At 44.5% G+C, this 25663-nt stretch overlaps 1 protein-coding gene across 1 annotated transcript in view; it reads right to left on the bottom strand.

Moving 5' to 3' along the window:
* The window catches only part of FMN2 (formin 2), an 83254-nt gene that overhangs the window by 11026 nt on the left and 46565 nt on the right, over positions 1 to 25663 (bottom strand). Inside the window, exons 14-17 of the mRNA XM_045576024.1 lie at positions 25516 to 25636; positions 17486 to 17578; positions 7643 to 7694; positions 4026 to 4175 (exon numbers count right to left, since the gene is read on the bottom strand). Coding sequence (XP_045431980.1) covers positions 4026 to 4175; positions 7643 to 7694; positions 17486 to 17578; positions 25516 to 25636 — 416 coding nt within the window. The remainder of the gene's footprint in view (positions 1 to 4025; positions 4176 to 7642; positions 7695 to 17485; positions 17579 to 25515; positions 25637 to 25663) is intronic.

The raw sequence follows: 25663 nt of genomic DNA, 5'->3' as shown, positions 1-25663 counted from the left end.
TCCTCCCCATTCCCAAACGCCAAGGTCAACGCTCAGTCCTCATCTTTCCCAAAGGGAACATTTCACCAGGTTCTCTCTCGTCCCTCCTGCTTGAAGTTCTCTCTCCACCTGGTCCACCAGGCTACCCAGTCTGGCCCCAACATCTCCAAGTGTTTGGGCCACAGTGGTAGATCCCAGTCAGTGGTAAAGTGGCTGTGATCCCCTTTCTTTTCCCTTATTAATAATAAGCTTTCTTCATAATCCCATCACTTGCACTTACTGGTATATGTATGCTATCCTGAATGATCATATGTGATTGGGAATATCTTTCCATTCACCCATCATCAGTCCATCCATCCGTCCATCCATCCATCCATCCATCCATCCACCCACCATCCGTCCATCCATCCATGATATTTTAAAAAATGCTTTTTCACCTTTTTCTCTAATGTGTCATCAATACTCTCTAACCTCTAGTTCTTTTTTTTTAAAATATATATTTTATTGATTTTTTACAGAGAGGAAGAGAGAGAAAGATAGAGATCTAGAAACATCGATGAGAGAGAATCATCGATTATCTGCCTCCTGCACACTCCCCACTGGGGATGTGCCCGCAACCAAGGCACATACCCCCGACCAGAATGGAACCTGGGACCCTTCAGTCTGCAGGCCGATGCTCTATCCACTGAGCCAAACTAGTTTCAGCTAGCCTCTAGTTCTTGCTATTGTTCTCTGTGCTCTAGTCCGTTTATTTTGCATTTATAAAATAAAAAACATTAGGAAAATCAGAGCTGAAGGAAGCAAAGCCATGTTCAAGCTCTGCCGAATTAAGAGCACTCCTGTTCTCAACACAACACATGACCCTTGGACCACATTCACATCCACATCTAGATGGACTTTTACAACGAAAGCTTCCGCGTTATCTGAGGGCATCTTAGCTTCTCTTAGTGGATGCATATTTTTTTCTAACTAGTTCTCGTCTCATTTACCTCCCCCTCAGACTCGGAGCGCTTTAAAGTGGCCAAATGGAATTTCGTCAAACTTTCCAAAAATGTTCACCCCCAGGCCGTAGGAATTTGAACCAAAGAGGTTAATTTTTAAAAATAATTCCATCTCATAAAATTAAGATCTACTGTAAGTATGCTTTTATTTCTGATGGGCTTTATTTTATTTATTTATTTGTAAAACATGGCTTATGTGCATTTATAATGATAATTAGAATATCTTAAAGATGAGAGTTCGTATTTTTACCTCCTTTCCTTTCCTCACCCAACAAATTTGAGAGATGGATCTTCATACGCTTTGATGCCAGACAATGGAGCCCACAACCCAGGTCCATGCCCCTTGACAGGAATCAAACCTGGGACCCTTCAGTTGGCAGGCTGACGCTATATCCACCGAGCCAAACCGGTGAGGGCCAGACAGGGCTTTCTATAGCTCAGCATCAAGTTTTCAATTGTTCAAGGAAGGGCTCCGTAAGGAGACATCCCAGCCTTTCTCCAGAGCGCGATCGATGAGCAGTGGAGACGTGGTGGCCAGGCCCATATACCTCTGACCTGGATATAGAGCGTGACACGCAGGTGCCCGCCGACTTTGATTCCTACAGGAAGGGGCACACGGGGCAATCAATGGGAAGTGGAAGACAGCCAGGCCCGGGCAGGACAAGACGGAGACAAGGCTGATGGATTATTCAGAGACTGTGCACCATCACTCCACAAGAGGAGACGACGGATGAAGTTGATGAAATAAAGTTTTCAAACTCAGAAAGGCACTCAGGGTATCAGGGACCCTGAGTCTCTGACTCAGGAAGCCAAAGCAAAATGAATCAAAATGGGATGAAATTAAATAACATAAAAAATGCTCAGAGGCTTCACGGAAGATAACATTCAGAAAGGGTAAGCAGACAGGCCACTGGTGTATCTACATATTAACAATATTAGAGCTATAACTAGAAAGCCCTAATGGCACAACCATGTCTGACATCATTTTAGGGAATTATATTAGGCATAATGGGATTTTTTTTTTTTGGCTCCGCAATGCCTTTTTACTTATAAAAATAAAAAATAAAATTACAAAGCTCTAACCAGTTTGGCTCAGTGGAGATAGAGCATCAGCCTGCGGACTGAAGGGTCCCGGGTTCAATTCCGGTCAAGGGCATGTACGTTGGTTGGGGGCACATCCCCAGTAGGGGATGTGCAGGAGGCAGCTGATGGATGTTTCTCTCTCATCGATGTTTCTAGCTCCCTCTCCCACCCCCTTCCTCCCTGTAAAATCTCAATAAAATATATATTTTTTTAAAATGCAAAACCATAGCTCATAAAACTCTAAGAGCATTAGAATTGGAAGTGATTTTATACTAGACATATGAGCAATAGTATGCACATAACACTTAAATGATGCTACCCACCAAGCCACACTGGCCAGGGCCCAGATTTTCAATGTAGAAAAAGCATCTTCCGTGTCTCTAAAGTAGGGGTGTCGAACTCAATCAGAGAAGGGGCCAAAATCTAAAATCCAGCCTAAATCGAGGGCCGAATGGTTTACTGAACAGTCATAAGCTGTCATTGTGATGGAAACGCAGCAGAGTGCAGTGATGACAGCGCGGTGCGGGCCACATTGCAAGGCCTGGCGGGACGGATTTGGCCCGCGGGCTTTGTGTTTGACACGTGTGCTCTAAACCATCCCTCTCACCCGTGGGAACAGCGATGCCGTCTGGGAATGGAAATCTCCAAGCAGAGCAGAGCCCCTGGCAACGCTTCTCTCAGGTGACCAACAAATACGTCATCCCATGATCGCAACCTTCCTCCTTCGTCCCCGTCCTCCACATGGGTCTCTGATGGCTTTGAAAGCAGTCCCTTTCCCCAACAGCAACAGACTTCGATCTACACCGACAGCCCCCCTGACGGCCAATGTTGGAAACGGAAATGTTAACCTGACAAGAGATGCTCTCCAGTTCGATGCCTGACCTCCTGAGGCCCCGCCCCCAGACCCTTTCCCCCTCATTACCGATTCCAGTCGGGCTGAAACCGGGCTTGATTGCCACATGCTTGTGCAATTAACGGGAGGATCAGCTCTGCTTTCTCCTGGCTCATCAAAGGCTACCTGACTCGGCGTCGAATAAACCAGGAAATTAAGTTAGACATCCCTTTAAACACAGCCCGTGGCGATGTCACCATTGATCTATCGAATTGAGATGACTTCAGCCAACGGAAAATGAAATCGCGGTAGACCACACTACCCACCACGGGGCTGGAGCGTCTGCTGACAGAGGCAGATCCCCTTGTCCAGAACACCTGTCTCTCTCTCCTGACAGCCCGGGAAATCCTCTCCCAACCCCAAGCTCCCTGTCAGGAGTCCTCTGGGCAGAATTCATGCCTGGCCTCTGTCCTCCCCTCTTTGCTTTGGCCTCTTGAGGTCAGTGAGTTGTTCATCTTAGCAGGGTTGCTCCACTCCCATACGGTCTGCTTCGGGTTACTTCCTCGCCATGAACGTTGTTTTCACCAGACAGGTGTCCTGGCAAACCACCGCCCCAACCATTCTCTGGAGCACCCCAGCCCCGATGCTGACTCTCTGACTCAGACTCTACACTTTGCCAAATCTCCGTCCGCACCCTCTTAGACTCATGCCCCAGGTGGAGGGCCATCCATTTTTCATTCAGGCTATGAATGTTGGCAATCCTAGCGGTGTCACACCTAATAAAACACCAGCTTGCCCTAGCTGGTTTTGGCTCAATGGATAGAGCATCATCCTGCAGACTGATGGGTCCCGGTTCAATACTAGCCAAGGGCCCATGCTTGGGTTGTGGGCTCGGTCCCCAGTAGGAGGCGTGCAGGAGGCAGCCAATCAATGATTCTGTCTCATCTATCTCTATCTCTCCCTCTCCCTTTCTCTCTAAAATCAATTATATATATATATATATATATATATATATATATATATATATATATTATATATATAATAAAATAAAACACCAGCTTGAAAATGCCAGCGTGCCCATGAAAACACACACACACACACACACACACACACACACACACACCACCTACCTCTCTTGTAGAATCAGTTTGTTCTCCTTCTTCCAAAAGTCTTTAAAGTCCGAGCTGAACTCATGCCAGATGCTGAAGAAAACATTCGGGGACACCTCCTTCTCTCCAAGCTTCGGTTTCATGAAGAAATAGGCCGTGGTCTCTAAGAACCTGTCAGGGCAGACACACACACGGAGCATAAGAGTTGCGATTGCTTCCCAATTCGGGCTGTCCTTTCCCCGTGCAAAGGCTGATCTCATTCACGTGCAAGTTGTTGTGACCAAGAGGACACACACTCTTCAGACCCCGATGGACCCAGACCGGAGCAACTGACCAGCCTGAGGACTCTCCCTGGTCCAGTTCTATTTTCCAAATTAATCACTAGGTGTCCAACATATTTCAGAAGTGAGCCTGAGGTCTAGTTGGGACATCCTGGGGGGGGGGGGTAATCTCTTTTCTATCAAGGGCCACTGGAGGTTTATAACATCATTCGAGGGCCATACAACATTATCAACCTGCTATATTTGGTCAGGCATCTAGTTAGTAAATCAAATGTTTGGCAGGGCCAGACCAAGTGACTTTGCAGGCCTTCTCTGGCCTGTGGGCCAGACATTCCCCACCCCTGCCTCTACACAAATGAAGGATCCCTCATTTTGTCCCCAAACTAATATATGGATTATATACTACTTGGTTCTATGCTATTTGGCTTCCTGGATTTCTGGGGGAGGGAAGAAAAGCATGAGTCCCAGGAGATGCTGGCAAACTCTCCCATCAGTGAATGGAACCCATCCGTGAGGGACCACAGACTAACTGTATTCAGAAGGGGCCACTCAGAGACTACATGAAGCTTAGAGGAGTTGCAAAAGGGTTACTTGACATATGGAAAGGGGCAATGGGTAGAAGTATAGATGAAACCAATTGGTAATTGTTGAAGTTGGATGATGTGTACACGGTAGATCTTTGCACATTCTGTTTACCTTTGCCCACATTTTAAATTTCTCATAATAAAGAATTGGTTAAATTACAAACGCACACACACACACACACACACACACAAGTTTAGTACAAAAAAAGAGTAATGGCTCTAAGCATCTTTTAAAATGGCATTCTTTAAAAGACTAGAATATTGCTCGAAAGGACTCTACTGAATATTGTTGTTGACTACCAGTCATGTCCCACAGTTAATTAAAATAGTTTTGATTTTTTTAGTTCCTTATTTGAAAAGTAGACACACCACAAAATGAGAATCCTATTCTCTTACGCGTCTCATCTGTTCTGAAGGGTGGCCTTTGTCTGGGGCCTGTACCCATAAAGGATGACTCAAAACTTGGTTTTTATTACAGCCAATAATGATCCTAAAATAGCATTGTCTTGCCGCAAGTGATGATCCGTATGGAGAAGCATGTTCTCTGCAAATGAAATATTTTTTTAAATATATTTTATTGATTTTTTTACAGAGAGGAGGAGAGAGGGATAGAGAGCTAGAAACGTCGATCAGCTGCCTCTTACACCCCCCACCAGGGATGTGCCCACAACCAAGGTACATGCCCTTGACCGGAATAGAACCTGGGACCCTTCAGTCCCCAAGCCGACGCTCTATCCATTGAGCCAAACTGGTTTCGGCAAGAGAACCACATTTTTTTAACTTGAACTTCTAACACCACATCTTCTACACAGACTCACCCAGGCCGTGATCTTTTGTGGAAGAGCCACCCTGCTTCATCAAGAGAACCCTCCAACTCTCATCGATGTTTCTAGCTCTCTATCCCTCTCCCTTCTTCTCTGTATAAAATCAATAATATATATATATATATATTTTTTTTTTTTTTTTGAATGTGGCTCTCCAAAGGAATGTCCATCCTGGTGCTGTTGCTATTTGGCTCTGTGGACGGATGAGTTTGCCAACGACTGTCTTAGATTAAAGGTACAAGAAGCACAGAAGAGCAACTCCTCATTTTTGTGTGGCCATCGTCCTTAGAAATATCCCAGAGCTCTCTCTCCAGCAGGAGGGCAACGTGACTCATCCGAGCCACATCCACGGCCATGGAGACCTGCCCTGCACCCTGAGTGAGGCCCACGCCTCGATCCGGGGCTGGAGAGAGAGACAGGATCTGGCATCTGAAAAATGTACTCTCGGTGCTTGGACGCACGTCGGCTCCCCTGGCCCAGCGCTGTTTGCAAGATATTCCTGGCATGTCCGCACGCCGTCCCGAGTGAAATACCTTTCTCCCAAGAGGGACACAGAGCTCCCGGCAACGCAGGGCCTCTGCGCAGGGATTTGCGAGCTGATTAGACTCTCTGGCATCCTGACATTTTTGAGGACTCGGATGCAGTTTGAAACATGAAGAAGTAAGTCCGGCCCTGGCTGGTGTGGCTCAGTGGCTAGAGCGTCGGCCTGCAGACTGAAGGGTCCCGGGTTCGATTCTGGCCAAGGGCACATGCCTGGGTTGCGGGCTCGATCCCCTGTAGGGGGCGTGCAGGAGGCAGCCGATCCATGATTCCTTATCATTGATGTTTCTCTCCCTCTCCTTTCTTCTCTGAAATCAATAAAAATATTATTATTTTTTTAAGGAAAGAAATAGTCCATTTTGGTCCATATCTATACAGACCATCTCCTGTGTTTTCTGAACATACAAAAATGCCTTCAAGGAGCTATAGATCACCGAGAGGCAATCTAAGCCATCAGGTATCTTTGACAGCCTTCTTCTATGTACTTTTATTGATTTCAGACAGGAAGGAAAAGGAAGAGAGAGAGAGGACTCGAACTGGGAGAACAAGCAGCTCCGGCTCCGTCTGACTCGATCCACGCCGCGAGGGGGGTGATGTCATTGTCTGGGGGTTTCTGCGAAGACGTGGCACTTCCCCCCGGTGTGAATACCGGGCTGGAGCCGGCCCGGCCCGCCAGCACCGGCCCGATAAACACAGACCTGCAGTCTCGCTGCTCGTCCCCGGACAGTGCCTCGCCACGGCCCTGGAAAATATGCCTGTTCTGGACTAAACACTTCACTTTCCATCTCATCCGGGTTCCAGGAGGCCATTCCTTGGATAAACACGCCCCAGACGTACAGACGGGCGCCCTGAAAGCGGCTGCACATGATAAACTACGTGTGCGTCCCCCTTTTGGATGGAAGACTCTCCCTCCCGTGACAAATGAGCAGCGACATGCCCCATGGAGCCGCCGGGAGGACATGCCGTAGTCTCCTCTCCTTCGTCGTGTCTCTATGTTGCACGAGAGAGAAAGTTTCCATTTCAACTCGCTGGTTACGCAACCCCGGCTCAGGCCAAATGCCACTCCGGCAATATGACACGCAGAAACAGCATTTATTTTATTTATTTTTTAAAATCTGTGATTCAAAATTCTTTTCACAAATCAATGTGCTTTTCTTCCACCACTATGTCTCGCCCTTTACCACTGGTTGTTTGAAATGGTTTGACACTGCTGGCATTAAAACGAAACAGAGAACCAATGAATGCTCCTCAAACATTAAAGTTAAGATTGGTACAAAAATTAAAGTAAAATTAAGAAGACTGGAAATAAAAATGGAGCTACGGACTGGTTCCTTGAGATAAAACATACTAAGGATTTTATGAGCATATTCTGGAAGGAAATAGTACAGAAAAAGTACTTAATTTCTCACCATTTATGAGTCTCTGTGAGTGAATTCTCTTCTGCCTCTTGGTCAATTTTAGCTGAAAATATCAACAAAACAAAAAAAGAAAAAATATAAAGATAAGTGACAAATAGTTATACTCACTCAAGCAAATAGGATTCAAAGAATATAAAATATATTATAGCTCATTATGATGAATGCCCATATGCTCCAGTCAGAAGTTTATTCTAAATCTACAAACAGATATAACTGAATAGATTATATTTCATTTTCCTTAAACTAAAACTATCATATTGGTACAGATAAAATAGATAACCAATTAAAATGTTTAGATGCTAAGTCATTTCTTTAAATCTCTCACGTGAATCTGAGAATGCAAAACACCAGCAAGCTTCATACGCATGTCTATTGTGTTTGTCGAATATTAAACACCAACAATTAGCTGAAATTAATTATTTCAAGCAAAGGGACAAAAACCAAGTCGAAAAACTAAAGAGAAAGGGAAGGTGACCTTCTCCCTAAGTGTTCTCCTCACAGATGGACAGACACAGAGATTATTTCTACAACGGAGCAAGATCAGACACAAACATCCCCCTTTCATTGAAATAGGGAGGTGATCATGGACCCATTTATTGGCGACTATTGTTATCTAAAAAGAAAGAATGACAGACAGACATACGCCCAAGTGTCAAATTTGGAAAGGAAATTACACCACTACTTTCAAATTATTTAAAATAACACTTAATTCCATCGCATCAAGTAAGAATGGCAGTGACTTTCTGATCTAGTAATATTCTAGGAATTTATCTGGTGCTTCTACACACACACACACACACACACACACACGCACACAGAGATTTTTGACACGAAGGTGTGAAAAATACTATTTCCTGTGACATTTTTAGTCTGTTCTGTTCAATTTTAAAAAGTTGATGGTGAGCCCCTAAATTGATTTCACGCTTCACTAACGGTTTTTGACGCATTCTGAAAACCGGTAGAGCTATAGAACAAAAAGTTTAAAATATATATTTTATTGATTTATTTACAGAGAGGAAGGGACAGGGATAGAGAGAGCTAGAAACATCGATGAGAGAGAAACATCCATCAGCTGCCTCCTACACACCTCCTACTGGGGATGTGCCCGCAACCAAGGTATATGCCCTTGACCGGAATCAAACCTGGGACCCTTCAGTCTGCAGGCCGATGCTCTATCTACTGAACCACACCCGTCAGGGCTAGAACAAAAAGTTTAAAGATAATAATAAAAGCCTGGATCAGTGAAAGAAGACATGGTCTTTTTTTTTTTTTTTTTAATCTTTATTGTTGAAAGTATGACATATGGCCCCCTTTTTTTCCCCCTGGACCTCCTCTATCCCATCCCGCCCCCCCCCCGCCCCTGCCTGTGTCACCACCCCCGTCTGTGTCCCTGGGTTAGGCACACACGCATACAAGTGGTTTGCGCGTCCACCCTTTGGGTCACGTTCCTGGCCACTCGGCGAAGCTAGAAGCCAGCGTGGCACAGAGCAAGTTCATTACCAAGAACTGGGACTGCGCGCGAGATCCAGGAATTGTCAACGTGTCTCCATCGCTGCTCTCCACGCAGCCGTCCAGCTTGGGCTGGTTAATGTTTTACAACCTCTAGACAGTGTTTGCTCGAAGGCTGCTGAGTGTCTGCAGAGCCGCTATCCAGGACACTGGATTCTAAGAATTTAAAAGGGACCAGTTGAGCTGGCAGCTGAGGGGTTCTCTGCCTTCCCTCCCCCCTTTTCCCTTTCTGTACTTGAGACTGTTTACGTACACGTGTGGGGCCGTCATTAGCCATTCTGAACAACACGATAAATGTTCCATCAATTGACTTGGAAAAGAGTCTCAGACTCGAACATACTATCTTATAGACTCTGCCGTGGGCTGCCTTGCATTCAAATGCTTTGCTTCCAGGATTAATTCTCCAGGCGCATACGGTTGGTTCAAGGAAAAACCACAAGCCCAGCGTGGCTCAGGGGTTGAGCATTGACCTATAAACCAGGAGGTCATGGTTTGATTCCCGGTCAGGGCACATGCCCGGGTTGTGGGCTTGATCCCTAGTAGGGGGCGTGTAGGAGGCAGCCGATGCATAATTCTCTATCATCAAGGATGTTTTTTTCTCTCCCTCTCCCTTCCTCTTTAAAATCAATAAAAACATATTTTAAAAAAAAAGAAGAAGAAGAAAAGAAAAGAAATCAGCCATGACTGGTTTGGCTCAGTAGATAGAGCATCGGCCTGCGGACTAAAAGGTCCCAGGTTCAATTCCGGTCAAGAGCATGTACCTTGGCTGCAGGCACATCCATAGTAGGAGGTGTGCAGGAGGCAGCTGATAGATGATTCTCTCTCCTCATTGATGTTTCTCTCTCTCTCTCCTTCTCCCTTCCTCTCTGAAATCAATAAAAATAGACTTAGAAAAGGAAAGAAAGGAAGGGAGGAAAAAAGATAGCAAAAGAAATTCGGATATTCATTCCCTGCCTGGATACGTATAAAGGACTTAAACATTCACTTGGTTTCTAGTTCATGGTCCAAAGAGGCTGAGTGACCAAACCCTCTGAACCCGAAGCAATAGATCTGCAATCCAATGACAACTTCCAGTGACTCAGAAGGAAGGCGTTGCCTGGGTCTAAAAAATAAGCCATCCTGGCCGCACTTGAAAGCAGCCGAAGTGCACATTCATAGATAATTATAAACAAAAACTAGTTAGCGCTTTACATTAAAAAAGAACAACAGCGGAGAGATGGAGGGCTCCGACAAGCAGATGAAAGGGTTCTGAGCAGCCTTCCATCTGATATGAGTCAAAACCAACTCTGTCTCCAATTACCTGGGACTATGGGGCGCTCGCTCATGCAAGGGCATCCTTGGGGCCTCTGCTCACTCACAGTCCAAGTTCAGCAGGAATATGTAACCTTGGAACACGTTCAGCAGGAATATTTAATCTTGCCAAAGAGGCCGGAGCCAGCCCAGTGGCTGCAGGCACTAATGGCTGGGTCAAAATAGTCACTTAGTAGGGCAGCAACCAGCAGAAAATATTTGCAGGGATAGAGGTTTGGGGGAGGAAACCTAATACTGCTGTTGGGGAAGACATACTAAAATGCCTATGTGCTGCCTAAACCGGTGTGGCTCAGTGAATAGAGAGCGTCGGCCTGCGGACTGAAAGGTTCAGTTTCGATTCCGGTCAAGGGCATGTACCTTGGTTGCGGGCACATCCCCAGTGGGGGATGTGCAGGAGACAGCTGATCGATGATTCTCTCTCGTTGATGTTTCTAACTCTCTATCTCTCTCTCTTCCTCTCTGTAAAATATCAATAAAATATATTTTTTTAAAGTAAAAACATATATTAAAAAATGCCAACGTGCTGAAACAGAATCATGAGAATGCTAGTTTAAACCAGCTGCATAGTCAGGGGCATCAGACTGTCCTTGCCAAAGGTCGCCTGTAGAATTGGGCCAGAAAGGAAATCTTAGGCCCTCGCCTTAAAAATAAATCAACAGATGGAAACAAAAAGTAATCAAACAAATAAAGGTTGATTCCTAAAAGGTTCAATGATGAGAGGGAATCATGGATCGGCTGCCTCCTGCACATACCCCATAGGGGATCGAGCCCACAACCTGGGCATGTGCCCTTGACCAGGAATCGAACCGTGACCTCCTGGCTCATAGGCTGATGCTCAACCAACTGACCCATGCTGGCTGGACTAAATCTTCATTTTATACTCAAAGTGAGAAACATGGGAAAACACATATACGCATGGGTTTTACGTTCTGTAGACCACATGTGTCAAACACAAGGCCCTCGGGCCAAATCCGTCCCGCCAGGCCTTGCAATGTGGCCCGCACCGCACTGTCATCACTGCACTCCGCTGCGTTTCCATCACAATGACAGCTTATGACTGTTCAGTAAACCATTCGGCCCGCGATTTAGGCTGGATTTTAGATTTTGGCCCCTTCTCTGATTGAGTTCGACACCCCTACTATAGACAATCCCTTGTAAAAAGGCTATTGGGGGCAAGTGTTTACCTAATTTTTTACATCAAATCATACCAACATCCTATATATGACCCCACCTGTAGGCTAAGCAAATGTCTCATGGAAACATTTTATTTTATGCAGCATAAAAATAAAGACACATTCAGGGCAACTCATTCCCTTTTCCTTTTCTAAGCAACAGCTAGCACACCTTATTAATCCCAAGATGAGCTTAAATAAGGGTTTTCAAAAGAAAAAATAACAAGCAAAGCAATGAACAAGTTAATGTTGCTACCTTTTTCCAATGGAATACTACAAAACCGTTAAGAACCATGCGCTGATACAAAATTACCTTGAAGCTATTTTAATTGAAAAAAAAAGAGAGTAATACCCAAGAGAGGCCTCTATTTCCAACCATACCAAGAACGCGACATCAAATAGTTTTAAAACCAAGGGCTTTGAGGTACTGGATTAAAATAAAATGCAATGCATGACTGAGTTGGCTAGGAAATAGAGAACATTCTCTGAAACAGTCCAAACAATCAGGAGCAAGACTTCAAAAGGTGTGAGCACTGCCTCGGGGACACCCTCGGCCCTACCACCCAAGGCTGTCCTTGGAAACCCAAAGGGCACCCCCACGCACCCACAAGAAGCGACGCTAAGGACGGTGTCCTTCTCCGCCATGGCCCTGGGTGGGAGACGAGACCCTCTCCCCTTTAGGATCCAGCACCCCACGTGGGCGATCACACCGCCCTGAGCCTCCATCCACAGTGAGGGAGACCCCAACTCACGTTAAAACAGTTCTCGGTGGCAGGGCCCTCTGATGTTGAGCCCAAACAAATAATAGAAACAGAAATAGGAGGGGAGGGGGAGAAAAAACAGAGTCTGCGAATAAATTTAGTTTAGAAACTAAAAATGGAATGGGGGCAGAGCTGCCCAGGCAGTGAAGGGAGGTAAGACATCACGGCATCCAGAATGCGGGAAGGAATTAACTTGCAACCCAGAGTTTTATCAGCAGCAAACCTATCTCCCAAAACAGGTGCGATGGAGATTTCCACACAAACCAAAAAATTTTTAAAAAATAGGGTTTTCAAGCCAGAGTTTCAGACCAGGGAACTTTTAAAGAGTGTTCTTTCAAAAGAAGCAAAACCATCTCAGAAGGAAGGCATAACATGAAGGAATGGTGAGCAAAGAAGATGGTACTGGTTATAATAAACATAAATTAAGTTCAGTGGATAAGCCTTATAACCCAGCAAATTTTTGTTCTCCTAGGTTAGTACTAAAAAAGAGAATATGCGTGGACCCCAGGCCTAAAGCATTTTTCCTTTTAGCTAACAAAAGGAAAAAACGGGAGAAATAAATTGTGGTGTAGCATATACCTCCAATGAAATCAATATTAACCAAATACAGGCATATGCACTAACATGAAAGAATCTCAAGAATAATATGCAACGGAGATAAAAGCTAGTCACAGGAGAGTACAGTTACCATTCCACTTACCCAAAGTTCATAAACTTAACAAAACTAATAAAATGTTTACAATTTATATTTCTGGCAAACCTATAAAGAGAAAGCATAAAGATCAGAGAGGAAGGAAATAAAATAGAGATGTTCAAAAGATCAATGAAAACAAGAGCTGGTCCTTTGAAAAGATAAACAAAATCGACAAACCTTTAGCCAAGCTCATCAAGAAGAAACGAGAGCCCAAATAAATACAATCATGAATGAAAGAAGAGATGTGACAACGGACACCACAGAAATACAGAGAACCGTTAAAGAATACTATGAACAACGATATGCCGACAAACTCAACAGCATCCCAACGCTGAACCAGAAAGAAAGCGAAAATACTAACAAAGAAATTGAAACCGTCATCAAAAAACTCCCAACCACTAAAACCAGACACCTTGACAAGTGAATTCTACCAATAAATAATAAAGAATCAATATCTATAGTTCTTAAATTATTTTAAAAAAAAGAGGAAGAATTGTTTCTGAACTAATTCTATGAAGCCAATATCACCCTCATACCAAAATCAGACAAAGACAAGAAAAGAAACCATCAACAAAACAAAAAGACAAACCACTGAATGAAAAAGATATTCACAAATAACATATCTGACAAGGGGGTAATATCCAAAATATCTAAGGTACTCATACAATTTAACACCAAATGGACAGAGTCCTAGCCGGTGTGGTTCAGTGGTTGGAAGCATCATCCCATATACCAAAAGGTTTCAGGTTTGATTCCCAAGAAGGTATATATAGGAGGCAATCGATCAATATTTCTCTCTCACAAATCTCTTCTTTCCTCTCTCTCAGATGAAGACAAATACCATATGTCTTCCCTTATATGTAGAATCAAAAACAAAACAAAACAGAAGCAGACCCTCAGATCTAGAGGCCAAGCTGATGGTTGACAAAGGAGTGGGGAGGGGAATGGATGAATGGGTGAAATCATTAAAAAAAAATAAGACGTACGCAAATGATACACTCGACATTCCCATTAGCGGTCATGTCTGAGAGAACGCAGGCACAACATTGGGAAGGATCCATGGAAGAGTTGGACATGCTGATCCAGGTCTGCTCCTTGAGTGGAGAGTACGTGGCTATTCACGCCATTATCAATTCTTTAGATCCCATTTAGGTTAAATAGGTACCTACATCTTGGACCTTCTTTACATTATCTATAACGCGTATGCCTTTCAAGGGTGCATTGGATCCTCCGTTCCCATGGATCCTACACGTTTGATTGTAGAATCACTGAGGTGCATGGTAATTCCAAAATCCATCCTTCTAGAGCTTTTGTGGTCACCACGGGCATGTGCAGTGGAAAAGCTGAGTTGCCCGGCCCACACTTCGCCAGCTGCTGCTCATCAAGGCGAGGCTCTCGCTTCTTATTTCGGCGCCCAGGCTGTAAATCATCTTCACAGTCTATTGTGACACTTTGTGCTGTTTTTGTCCTTTCCGTTGCTTGAGTGGCCACAGAGCTGTCCGGGGTACAGAGAGCAAGAAGGCCCGGATGGGCCTCACGGGGAAAAATCCACGTGTCAGATGCGCCCCAGGCGGGTGTGAGGGACAGCACTGCCAGCGGTGAGTTCCACGTTAATGAATCAACAATATACACTAAACGCGGTGTCTTCAAACATGAGCACGCATAGGGTAGCGTGCTGATCAAACCAAAACGTGGCCAGAGGCTTGTAGAAACCTAACCCTGTATTTGTAACTGGGAGCAATGGCTCAGTATTCGCTAATTCAATGTGTGTGGCAACGTTATCGAATATATATAGTTGCAGCAAACCATGAGAGTACAAGAATAATAAAATATATTTATTTTTGTGTTATACATAAAATGAATATATAACATACAAAATTGTAGGTTGTATACAGATACAGTAATTTCATATATATTTTTACATTTTATAAAGATGATACATATAAAAATATAAAATGTACATAAATATAAACTATTTCCTAATAAAAATGAAAAAGGGGGAAAATCAACATATAGAGACTGTATTCACTAGCAAAATATATATAAACTAGAGGCCTGATGAATGAAGACTCATGCAAGAATGGACTTTCCTTCCCCTGGCTGCTGGCTGGAGCCATCTTTCCACCTTCCCACACTGCCTAGAGGCCCAGAGCGGCCGAGTGGTGCATTACGCTTACGTCCCACCCCGCCCCCAGCCACGCGACACTTGTGTATGCAAAATAACCCGCCATCTTTGTCGGGTTAATTTGCATACTCACTCCTGACTGGCTGGTGGGCATTGCGAAGGTACAGTCAATTAGCATGTTACTCTTTTCTTAGTGTAGATATAAATTTACATGGACATATTATAGGCTCATATGCATAGATTATTTCTAGAGGGATAGAAATGAAATATAAACGTGGTTCCAATAGAGGAAAGTAATACTAAGAAAGACTTACATCCCCATTTTATACCTGAATTTTATAACAATGCAGGAGCTGCCTTCTGGTGGTCAGTGCGCTCTCACAGCCAACTTCTCATGGTTCCCCCCCACATCCTTTCCCTGCTGGCCAACCCCCCATGGCCCCACTCCCTTCTCTCCCCCCTCCCCGCCCCCCGCAGCTGGCTGGCCCCTGATCAGCCCCAATGGGGAAGGGGGGCAACCGGCCAACCTCTTGGGATTTCTCCCCCAAGCTGGCTGGCCCCCTGATAGGCATCAATCACTGGTTGAGACCTCACCCATGTAGGAATTCATGCACTGGGCCTCTAGTTAGATAACAAACCATAAATAATGTGAACAACTCTATGGGTGACACTTGCCAACATGTTAGATGTGAAATCCAGCAAATTGTTTGACGATTTTTTTTTTTTTTAATGAATCATAGCATTAGGGCTCCTTTCTTCCCGCAAACAACAACAACAACATTCCATACTTTTTCCCTACATAGTTTTCTAAAATTACACGTTCTTGATCCTAAAAACCGCATTGAACGGAAAAAGCAAGGCTCATTTTTATTCACCATCAAGAATGGAGCAAGCAAGCGTACAGGGTCCTCCACTATGATTTCAGCCAGAGGACTATTTGGGAATCAAGGAATAGGTTTTCCACCCCAAGTCATGAGGACCCGAAAATCTGGAGATGACAGACCACTCTGATTTATGAATCTCTTTCATATCCCATTTCATGTTTCATGTTTTCTTTTGGGCATCATGATTTTATTAAATGATTGAATAGTCTTTTCCTATCTTAAAAAGAAAAGAAAAAAAGCTGTTCTTCATGTTTAATCAAATTCCAGCATGCCTCATTCACTGTCAGTCATCGATAATGACACTTAAACAATGAATAAAAACCATAGCTTAATAGAGGATACAGCAGTGTGAGGCCCCGGCCTCAAGCCATGTCAGCCTCTACGAGAATTCCTGCAACAGCAAGAACTGCCCCAAGCATGACATGTCCCAAATCCGATCTCCAGAAGAGATGGCATGTGCCAAGCATGAAAGGTTTTGAGTAGCGAAGGCATGGAAATACTTGTGACTTCCAACAGGGAGACTTTTAACACATTTTTTTCCTCTTTAAACTAATTGTTTCTTTCACGTCTTCTGAAATGTGTCATCCCTGCTTCACTCAAAGGAATTTAGGAAAAGCCAGTGTGATAATATTGGGGGTTTTTTAAGCTCCTTGAAAAACACAAAGGTGTTAAGTGTCCAGAGAAATGTGGACATCCTTTATTTTAAAAATTGCATGTCATGTTTTGAAGATCCGAAAAGCATCCATATACTTTGCTTTTGGATGCAATATTTTGACAAACCAAATTAACACCAGGATGGACTGAGGTCACAATCCTAGCAAAAACACAGAAGGATATCTGATTTTCTATCAAAAAAAAGTATAAGCCCGGCCAGCGTGGCCCAGTGGCTGAGCGTTGACCAGGAGGTCTCAGTTCCATTCTCGGTCAGGGCACAGGCCCGGGTTGTGGGCTCCATCCCCTGTAGGGGGCGTGCAGGAGGCAACCGATCCATGATTCTCTCTCAGGATGGATGTTTCTATCTCAGTCTCTCCCTTCCTTTCTCTCTGAAACCAATTCAAAAAAAAAGTGACAATTTTAAAGTCTTCAAAAACGTGAGCTATTTCACCAATATTTATTGTATTCCTCATCATGAAAGAACAATGATAACAATGAACATCACTCATCATTCATCCATAAGCATCATTCATCAGCATGCTGAGCACATGTGCCCCTCCCCACAGGATGACAAACGGTCGAACACAGTGTGTTTCTCTGGGGTGTCGATCTCTTTGAAACCAGCGCGTGTTTTGTTCACGCCTCCTTGTCCTCTGCTGACGAGGGAGAACCCTCAAGCCCACTTCCGCCTCTTCCCCCCCCACCCCCCACCCCCGCCCCGTACCTTGGACGATGAACTGCTCCATGTTCTCCTTGAAGGGCTGGATGTGCTCCTCGGAGGACACCTGGTACACCTTCCCCGCCTCCACCTCACAGGCTGCAATCAGAGACACGCTGTTTAGGGCGCTGTCGATGGAGCATCAAAACCACCTCAAAAGCTCAGGAGCCAAAGCTAGAGCGGCCCATCAGCCACCATGACGGGCATATGTCCCACACGTGTGTGTTGGAACCACCAGATGCTGACATGACAAGTTTATACACAAGACATTCGTAAAAGCTGATGACTCCAGCCTGGCCGGCGTGGCTCAGTGGTTGAGCATCAACCTAGGAACCAGGAGGTCAGGGTTTGATTCCCACTCAGGGCACATGCCCAGGTGGCAGGCTCAAGCCCCAGTGGGGGGCGTTCAGGAGGCAGCCAATCCATGACTCTCTCTCATCGCTGATGTTTCTCTCTCTCCCTCTCCTTTCCTCTCTGAGATCAGTAAATATATATATATATATATATATATATATATATATATATATATATTTTTTTTTTTTTTTTTTTTTTTTTTTTTAAGAGTCTGTGACTCCAGTTCGGTCACTTCCACAGAGTGTCACCTGGTCAAGGTACACAATCTCTGAGCCTCCGTCTTATCAGGAGAAGGGAGAGCCCGGGGCCTGGCTCTCAGCGTTGTTATGAGGATCGAATCAGTGAAGAGATGGAACATGTCCCAGTACTGTGCCTGGCATGTGCTGTTTCCTGTCATCATCATAGTCATTATTACCCACTGATGCAGCCGTCAGAACTGCATCAGCAGCCGGTGGAAGGCCACCTAATGGGCCCGGTGCCTTAAAGGGGGAGGCCACTGGTTAGGGAAGCAGAGATGGATCACAGACTAACCATGACCAAGTCTTCTCCAATGGGCCAGTCTGCAGGTCTGCGTGTTTACTCAGCAACATTTAAACAATGGAAGATACGGCAGATAAGAGAAAACAACCTATTTTTAAACGAGGGGAGATTATATTTCAAATTGCATTCTGGCTCCTTTTAGAAATGTCCTTGGCCCACTCCTATAAACTGTATTCTTCATATAAACACAAGCAAAAGCCATCTTTTTCTATCGCTTCCATCTTTCCCCCTCTTCTTAGGGTAGACTTCCCCGTGTACAAGGGGAACCAAGAGGAATTTTGGACCCAGAAGAACTCTCAGGTTCTTTCTGGGCAACCTCATCTCACCCCCTGTCCTCGTCCAGGAGAAGATGCTTGTCAGGGAGCTTGGTATGTTGAGTGATGGCCATTCCGATCTCTGCCAGGCATCTTTCCCCTCACTGAGCTGCTGTCCTGATTAGCATCCTCAGCTCTACACTGAGCAGGAATCCCACTGCTCTCTGCACCGTCTCCCGGTGGAATGGCGTGTCTGGAGTCTGCTTTTAAAACGGCTCTGATAGAATCACCGCAGATAGCTCAGATCTGCAGGGAGTCTCAGACTTCCAGTCTCTCAAGAGGACAGATGTGGTCCCTCCTCTCCTCTCCCTCTTATTTACCCACTCCTCTGCTTTGTTGGCCAGGGCCTAAAGCATCCGCTGGCAGGCAGCAGGCATGCAACAGTTCTGATCTGTGGAATGAATGGGAAGGGGAATTGGATGCTCCTGTCCATGTGGATTTCTCGGTCATTTGGGAATGGCGTCTCTACGGGAATGTCGCCATGCCTTGTACATGCTAGCTGTCCCCCTTCACACACTCTTACACTTTATGATCCGTTGTTGAACTTTGATTTGTCCACCCATTCACAACTATCTCAGCAAGGTTTACCTATCACCAATTCTACCCCCCCAAACTTTGTATGTCCCTCTTCCATAGAGCATGTGTGAAAGATAGAAGATAAAAGGAGAGATGCAAATAAAATAGAGCTGCATTCAGCTCTGGTTCTACTAGTAGCTAGGAAGGAAGAGGGATAAAGAGTTAGGAACATCGATAAGAGAGAAACATGGATCAACTGCCTCCTGCACACCCACCACTGGGTATGCACCCGCAACCAAGGCACATGCCCTTGACCGGAATGGAACCTGGGACCCTTGTTGCATAAGGAAATTTATAAGATCGGTCCCCATTCTTCACCAAACTATAGTGCATTTCGTTGCATAACATCATCCTGGCTATCATCCTCTTCAAAAGGGGTGACTGTGTGAATTTTTTTAAAAAATTCTAACCACTTAAAAGGTCTCGCGAACGTAAAGGGTCATTCAGTCACATTATTAAAAGCATAACATGCGATAGAGTTCCTGGAAAATCGCATTACGGTCAAATCCAAATATTTTTCTTAAAATCTGTTAAAGGCAGTTGGCACAACGGAGTCATTCCAACCATGAAGGCTTTTGTTTAACTTAAAGGCCTTTCTGATCCAAAAAGGGTTTATGTTCTGTGAAAGGGCTCGCCGTGGAAAGCGTGAGCGGAGACTCTCAACGACAGAGACAAAGCCAGCCAGAGGAAAGGAGGAACAAAAGGCTCTGATGTGTCCACTGGAAAAGGGGGTTCCAGCCCACAGGTTGGAGTGTTGGGGGCCCAGCAAACATCATCTCACCACCATCAGATTGAAATAAGAGCGCCACCCACCACGCTCAGAAACGAACCACGACCAGGAGGTTCTGGTGTGTGTGTGTGTGTGTGTGTGTGTGTGTGTGTGTGTTTAACCTGTTAACTGAGCGGGACCTATAAATACGTCAAACTTAAACAATTATCGGGAACGGGTAGGACGTATGAATACATCCTGGAAATATATGTTGCGCCCTGAGAGAGACGGTATATATTTTTTGTAATCTTTATAATTATTTGTAAAATTCATAATTTTTTAATTCGATGTTTCCATTTTTTTGTTGGTATTCTTTTCTATTTTTTTGTAATTCTGTATTTTCCTTTGTGCTTTATATATAAATAAATGAAAATATATATATATCATTTATTTTAATTGAATATAAATAAATAAAAATAATAATATGAAACTACGTCCTCCGGGCGTGACGTACTGACACGTCCTAGTGAAAGAGTACGTGCCCGTTACAGGTTGCGTCATTACAAAGGGAATTCCCTGGCTAACAGGTTAAGAAACTGGAATATTCCCACTGTAACTTCTACATCTCCGCACTCCATCAATCAGCGTTGCCGGTTTCGGGTCGCTGCATTTCTGTGAGCTTCCAGAAAGTTTTACGGGCACCCATAAACCTGCCTCGTCAAGTTTGAAGGAAGCCACCTCAGAGACGTGAAGAACAAAGGAGGTTGATCAGATCAGGAGTCCTTCCTTCCCAAATCCAGCGGTGTCCAGTGTCAACGAGCTTTGGGTGGGACTGTAGGGTGGATTTCAAGAAGCAGAAGCCATGTGGCTACTGAGAGGAGAGGAAGGCAGTGGATGAGACGCCCTCAGAGCCGTTGGAAGAAGAGGGACTGGGCTGCCTCCACGCTTGGTCTGCAGGGGAGACGCCCAAAACCAACCTGCAGCCCTGGCCCCGGGGGTTGGGGGTGGTCTCTACACCACCATCAGGATCTGTGCTGAACGGTGGGTGACATAGACTCACCACTGGTTTTATTTCCTCTTTTTGTTTTTTTCTTTAAGTATATTTTTATTAATTTCAGATAGAAAGGAAGAGGGAGAGAGAGATAGAAACATCCATGATGAGAGAGAATCATGGGTCAGCTGCCTCCTGCACGCTCCCCACTGGGGATGGAGCCCACAACCTGGGCATGTGCCCTTGACCGGAATAGAACCTGGGACCCTTCAGTCCACAGATGGACGCTCTATTCACTGAGCCAAACAGGCCAGGGCTCTTTTTGTTTTTTCTAAAGATTCCTTGCCTACCTGGTGCAATAGCAAATTACACTCTGATATAAAACACTACGCTTTTTTTTTTCTCCTATGGATTTTTGATTTATTGGAAAATCTTAGGGTTCCTCTCTAGTTTATTCCAGGGATGCGAGGCTGGCACAACAGCCACAAATCAATACACGTGATGCATCACATACACAAATTAAAATATTTTTTTTTAAAAAAACCACGTGATCATATCAATAGATGCAGGAAAAGCATTAGACAAAAACCAGCACCCTTTTTGGAAAAAGACTCTCAGCAAAGTGGGAATAGAGGGATCATACCTTATCAATAATAAAGGCTATACATGACAAACCTACAGCCAACATGAGACTCACTGGGCAAAAACTAAAAGCGGTCCCCTTAAGAACAGGAACAAGACAAGAATGTCAGCTTTCACCACTCTTAATCAACACAGGACTTGAAGTCCTAGCCACAGCGATCAGACAAGAAGAAGAAATAAAAGGCATCGTAACTCAAATGTTAGAGAACTAATCACCTTTAATTCATTGGTTTTGGGATTTTTCAAGGTAGTAGGGTATGAAAAGTAATCGATTCGTGAAAAAGAGGAAATACAACTGCACTATTTTTTCCTAAAATGAATAAACAGCGTCAACTCTCAACATGAAGTGATTGACAACTTGGTTTTCTTCTCATTAACTCTCCCTTCCATAGGGCGAAATTACCACTGAGTTTCATGAAGATTCAAGAGATTCACAGCACGGAAAGCCTAAGAATCCTGAGAAATGTTCGAGAGAGCCCAGTACGTGGGTGTATATTATTATGGAGGGAGGGGAGGAAAGATGAGAAGGAAGAAAGATGCGTGACACTTATCAGCTCTGGGGGAAATATCCCACATGAGAATGCTTTTCCCAAAGCGGATGTAAAGAAATATAAGCATCTCAGGCAGAAAACACATCACAGTAACCTACCCAGAGCGGACTCCCCTGGAACTCTGGCGAGAGACAATTCTTTAAGAAGGACTTCTATGTTACCCAGGACACAGAAAAATTTAAATAATGACTCTATGCCACCCTCACTGCCCCTAAAAATCAGAAACACATGTTTCCTGCTTTCCACCTCCTTTGTCCCCCTCCCTCCTGGGTCAAAATCCCTATTATCTTTTATGGAAGTTCCTTCCTACGTCTCCCAAATTCGACGCTTGCCAGAGCAATATCCGCAAGACATAATAAATCATTATCCCTCTGGGTCCCTAAGTATCATCCTTCAGTGGCTGGAGAGTGCATCTATAATAATAATAAAATTTATAAAAAAGCATAGCATGCTAATTAGACCGGACAACCTTAGGGATGGCCTTCCAGACGAAGCCAGGGCTGCGAGGGCCGAGCCCCTTGCACAAATTCTGTGCACCGGGCCTCTAGTTTAGAATAAGGTGTGCTGTCCTTATAAACGTGTGCAGCAGATGTGCATTCTCTCCTCTCGTACGAGGGATATGCCAAGGATGCAGGAGTAATAGACTTTTCTTCTTCCTGAAATGCTTGTGCCCCCCTTCATTCTCCTCCCTTCTCCTCCTGTGCCTTCCACCACCCACCCCATTCCGAATACACACGCCCCTCTCATCCATGTAGAGTCTTCCCGCCCCGCATGGCTATGTTGGCTTTTGTGACCTGGTTGGTACAGTTTGACCTTCCAGATGACCAGTGGGGGGCGGGGGCCAGGGCTGTGAGGGCCAAGATGGCAGCCGGGGGCCGTGAGGCCGAGCCCCTTGCATGAATTTTGTGCACTGGGCCTCTAGTGATATATAAAGTCACCCTCTGGGGTGCTCACAGCTTGCTAAGATGCTCCTTGAGTGTTCCATCTAGAGCCACCCCACCGCTGGAGAAGACAGATGTGCAAGAGGAAGTAGGACAATGGGCAGTGGCTACTGGTCCTCTTCAAACCCACAGTCTGGCATCCGTCAGTTCTCCCTGTCTCACTCTACATCTCATGAGAACTTGCCATCTTCATGGCTACCTGTATAGTTAATAACCGTGGGAAGGAAGCATGCCGACATGAAAAATAAAGAAGGAATCATTCCCATCCTAAGCAAACGGAAGTTCCCTAGGAGTAAGACCGCCATTCCTCTCCTTCATCCAATCCCCTGTAAGCAATGAAGTCCTACTTTGCAAGGCTGAACTGTTCATGAAAGTACCAAGTATTTTTTTTCTGATCCCCTAGAAATGCCCCTAGCACTGAGAGAGGGGGATATTAATAAGCAAACCAGTAAACCAATATACCTGGTCTAACGTTGAAGGAAGATAAATACTCTATATGGTTTGCCTTTTATTGTTTTTAAAAGTCATACTTCAATACACTATAGCCTAGTGTTATACAAACATAATGTAATTTTATTTATTTCTTAAACAAACTTGTCCTTCTTGGGTTCAATAAATGAACTCCCACATTTGAGGGTACCCAATGCACCCACAATTGCCCAACCTACGTCAGGCTCATAATAATGGATGCTGAGTGTTTAGGAACCGCAAGCCAGCTACATAATGTTATCGTGTTGGTTTTTATCCATACAAAAGCATCTGTGACAGGAATATATTTAACCCCATACATTTCATTATAGATCAGTATGGATATGGATTTCCAAACTGGGTAGAATCTCTTTAAAAAGTTACAGCATCCGGCTGGTTCTTGGTTCAACCATGCCTCTTCTTTGCCTTTACACATCAGATGGAAATTCACATCCATTCTCTCGCTCCCTGTGTTTGATAGGGTTAGACAGAGGCTCAGCTAGCGTTAACAATAAGAAACCTCAGGACCAGGGACTAAGAGGGATTTTTCACCACCAAATAATTCTCAAAGGGGCACACTGCTCACTTTCGCGTAAATATTACTCTTAAGGTAGAACGCGGACGAATTTCAGACTCTTCAAAATGATATTAATGAACAACACAAACTGGTGAACAAAAACAGATCCAGAGAAGCATCGATCAGACCGTGAAACCTCAGAGGGAAGGCAGGGGAGGGGAGGGTCAGGGGGAGAGATCAACCAAAGGCCTTGTGTGCATGCCTATGGGCCTAACCAATGGACACAGACACCAGGGGGTGAGGGCACAAGCTGGGGGGTTGAGGGGGGAATGGGGCGATAAGGACACATATGTCATACCTTAATCCATAAAGAATAAAAATGATAGAAGGCTTCGCAACTAACAACAAGGCATACACACGTGTGCTTTATGACCACATATGTGAAAGAGGATGTTCTGTCCCCAGAAAAGTTCACAAGCTGAAAAGTCTTGGGCCAGTGCATGGACGGAGGGCTGGGAGGGCCTGTCATTTCTCAAGTGACAAGATAAAACGCACGAATGTTCTTGGCCGTCAAAACCAGGCAAATTAGCTCCTCATGTTAGAGATTACTATTCCAATACCCAAGATGCGATTCGATAAGGAAGTTTCAACCACAGCTTTTTAAACAACAAAACAATAAGGTTATTGGTAAAAATAATATTAATAATAATAAATAACAATTTTTTTTCTTTAGCCATACTAAGCAATTTTCAGTTCTACGAGGCTCTCAAAGACTTTTGGTTCAAGAACTTCAAAACGTCTAGCTTGTCTTATTAAAAAAAAAAAAAAAAAAAAAAAGCACCGAAACCGGTTTGGCTCAGTGGATAGAGCGTCGGCCTGTGGACTGAAGGGTCCCAGGTTCGATTCCGGTCGAGGGCATGGACCTTGGTTGCGGACACATCCCCAGTACGGGTTGTGTAAGAGGCAGCTGGTCGATGTTTCTCTCTCATGGATGTTTCTAGCTCTCTATCCCTCTCCCTTCCTCTCTGTAAAAAATCAATAAAATATGCCGAAGCCGGTTTGGCTCAATGGATAGAGCATCAGCTTAGGGACTGAAAGGTCCCGGGTTCAATTCCAGTCAAGGGCATGGACCTTGGTTGTGAGCATATCCCCAGTAGGGGGTGTGCAAGAGGCATGTACCTTGGTTGTGGGCATATCCCCAGTAGGGGGTGTGCAAGAAGCAGCTGATCGATGACTCTCTCTCATCGATGTTTCTAACTCTCTATCTCTCTCCCTTCCTCTCTGTACAAAATCAATAAAAAAAATTTTTTTTAATCAATAAAATATATTTTTAAAAAGATGTCAACTATTACAAAAAAAAAAAAAAAAAAAAAAAAAAAAAAAAAAAAAAAGCATGACTAACAAACACGAGTTTCTCTCAGCAGCTCCGTTACCTTTCAGGTCTTTCTTTAGTTTCCTGAGATCTTTCTGGAAATCCTCAAACTTCATCTGCGAGGCCTGGAACAGGTCCTGAGGTTCGGGTAACGGGAAAACGCACTGCTCCTTCCCGGCGTCCTGTTCCATTAGCAAGAAACACATTGT

The sequence above is a fragment of the Pipistrellus kuhlii genome, unplaced genomic scaffold (assembly GCF_014108245.1).
Source record: "Pipistrellus kuhlii isolate mPipKuh1 unplaced genomic scaffold, mPipKuh1.p scaffold_m20_p_72, whole genome shotgun sequence".
In the NCBI taxonomy this organism is placed as follows: Eukaryota; Metazoa; Chordata; class Mammalia; order Chiroptera; family Vespertilionidae; genus Pipistrellus; species Pipistrellus kuhlii.
The sequence above is the reverse complement of the archived record's forward strand: the minus strand, read 5'-3'. Positions and strand labels throughout refer to the sequence as shown.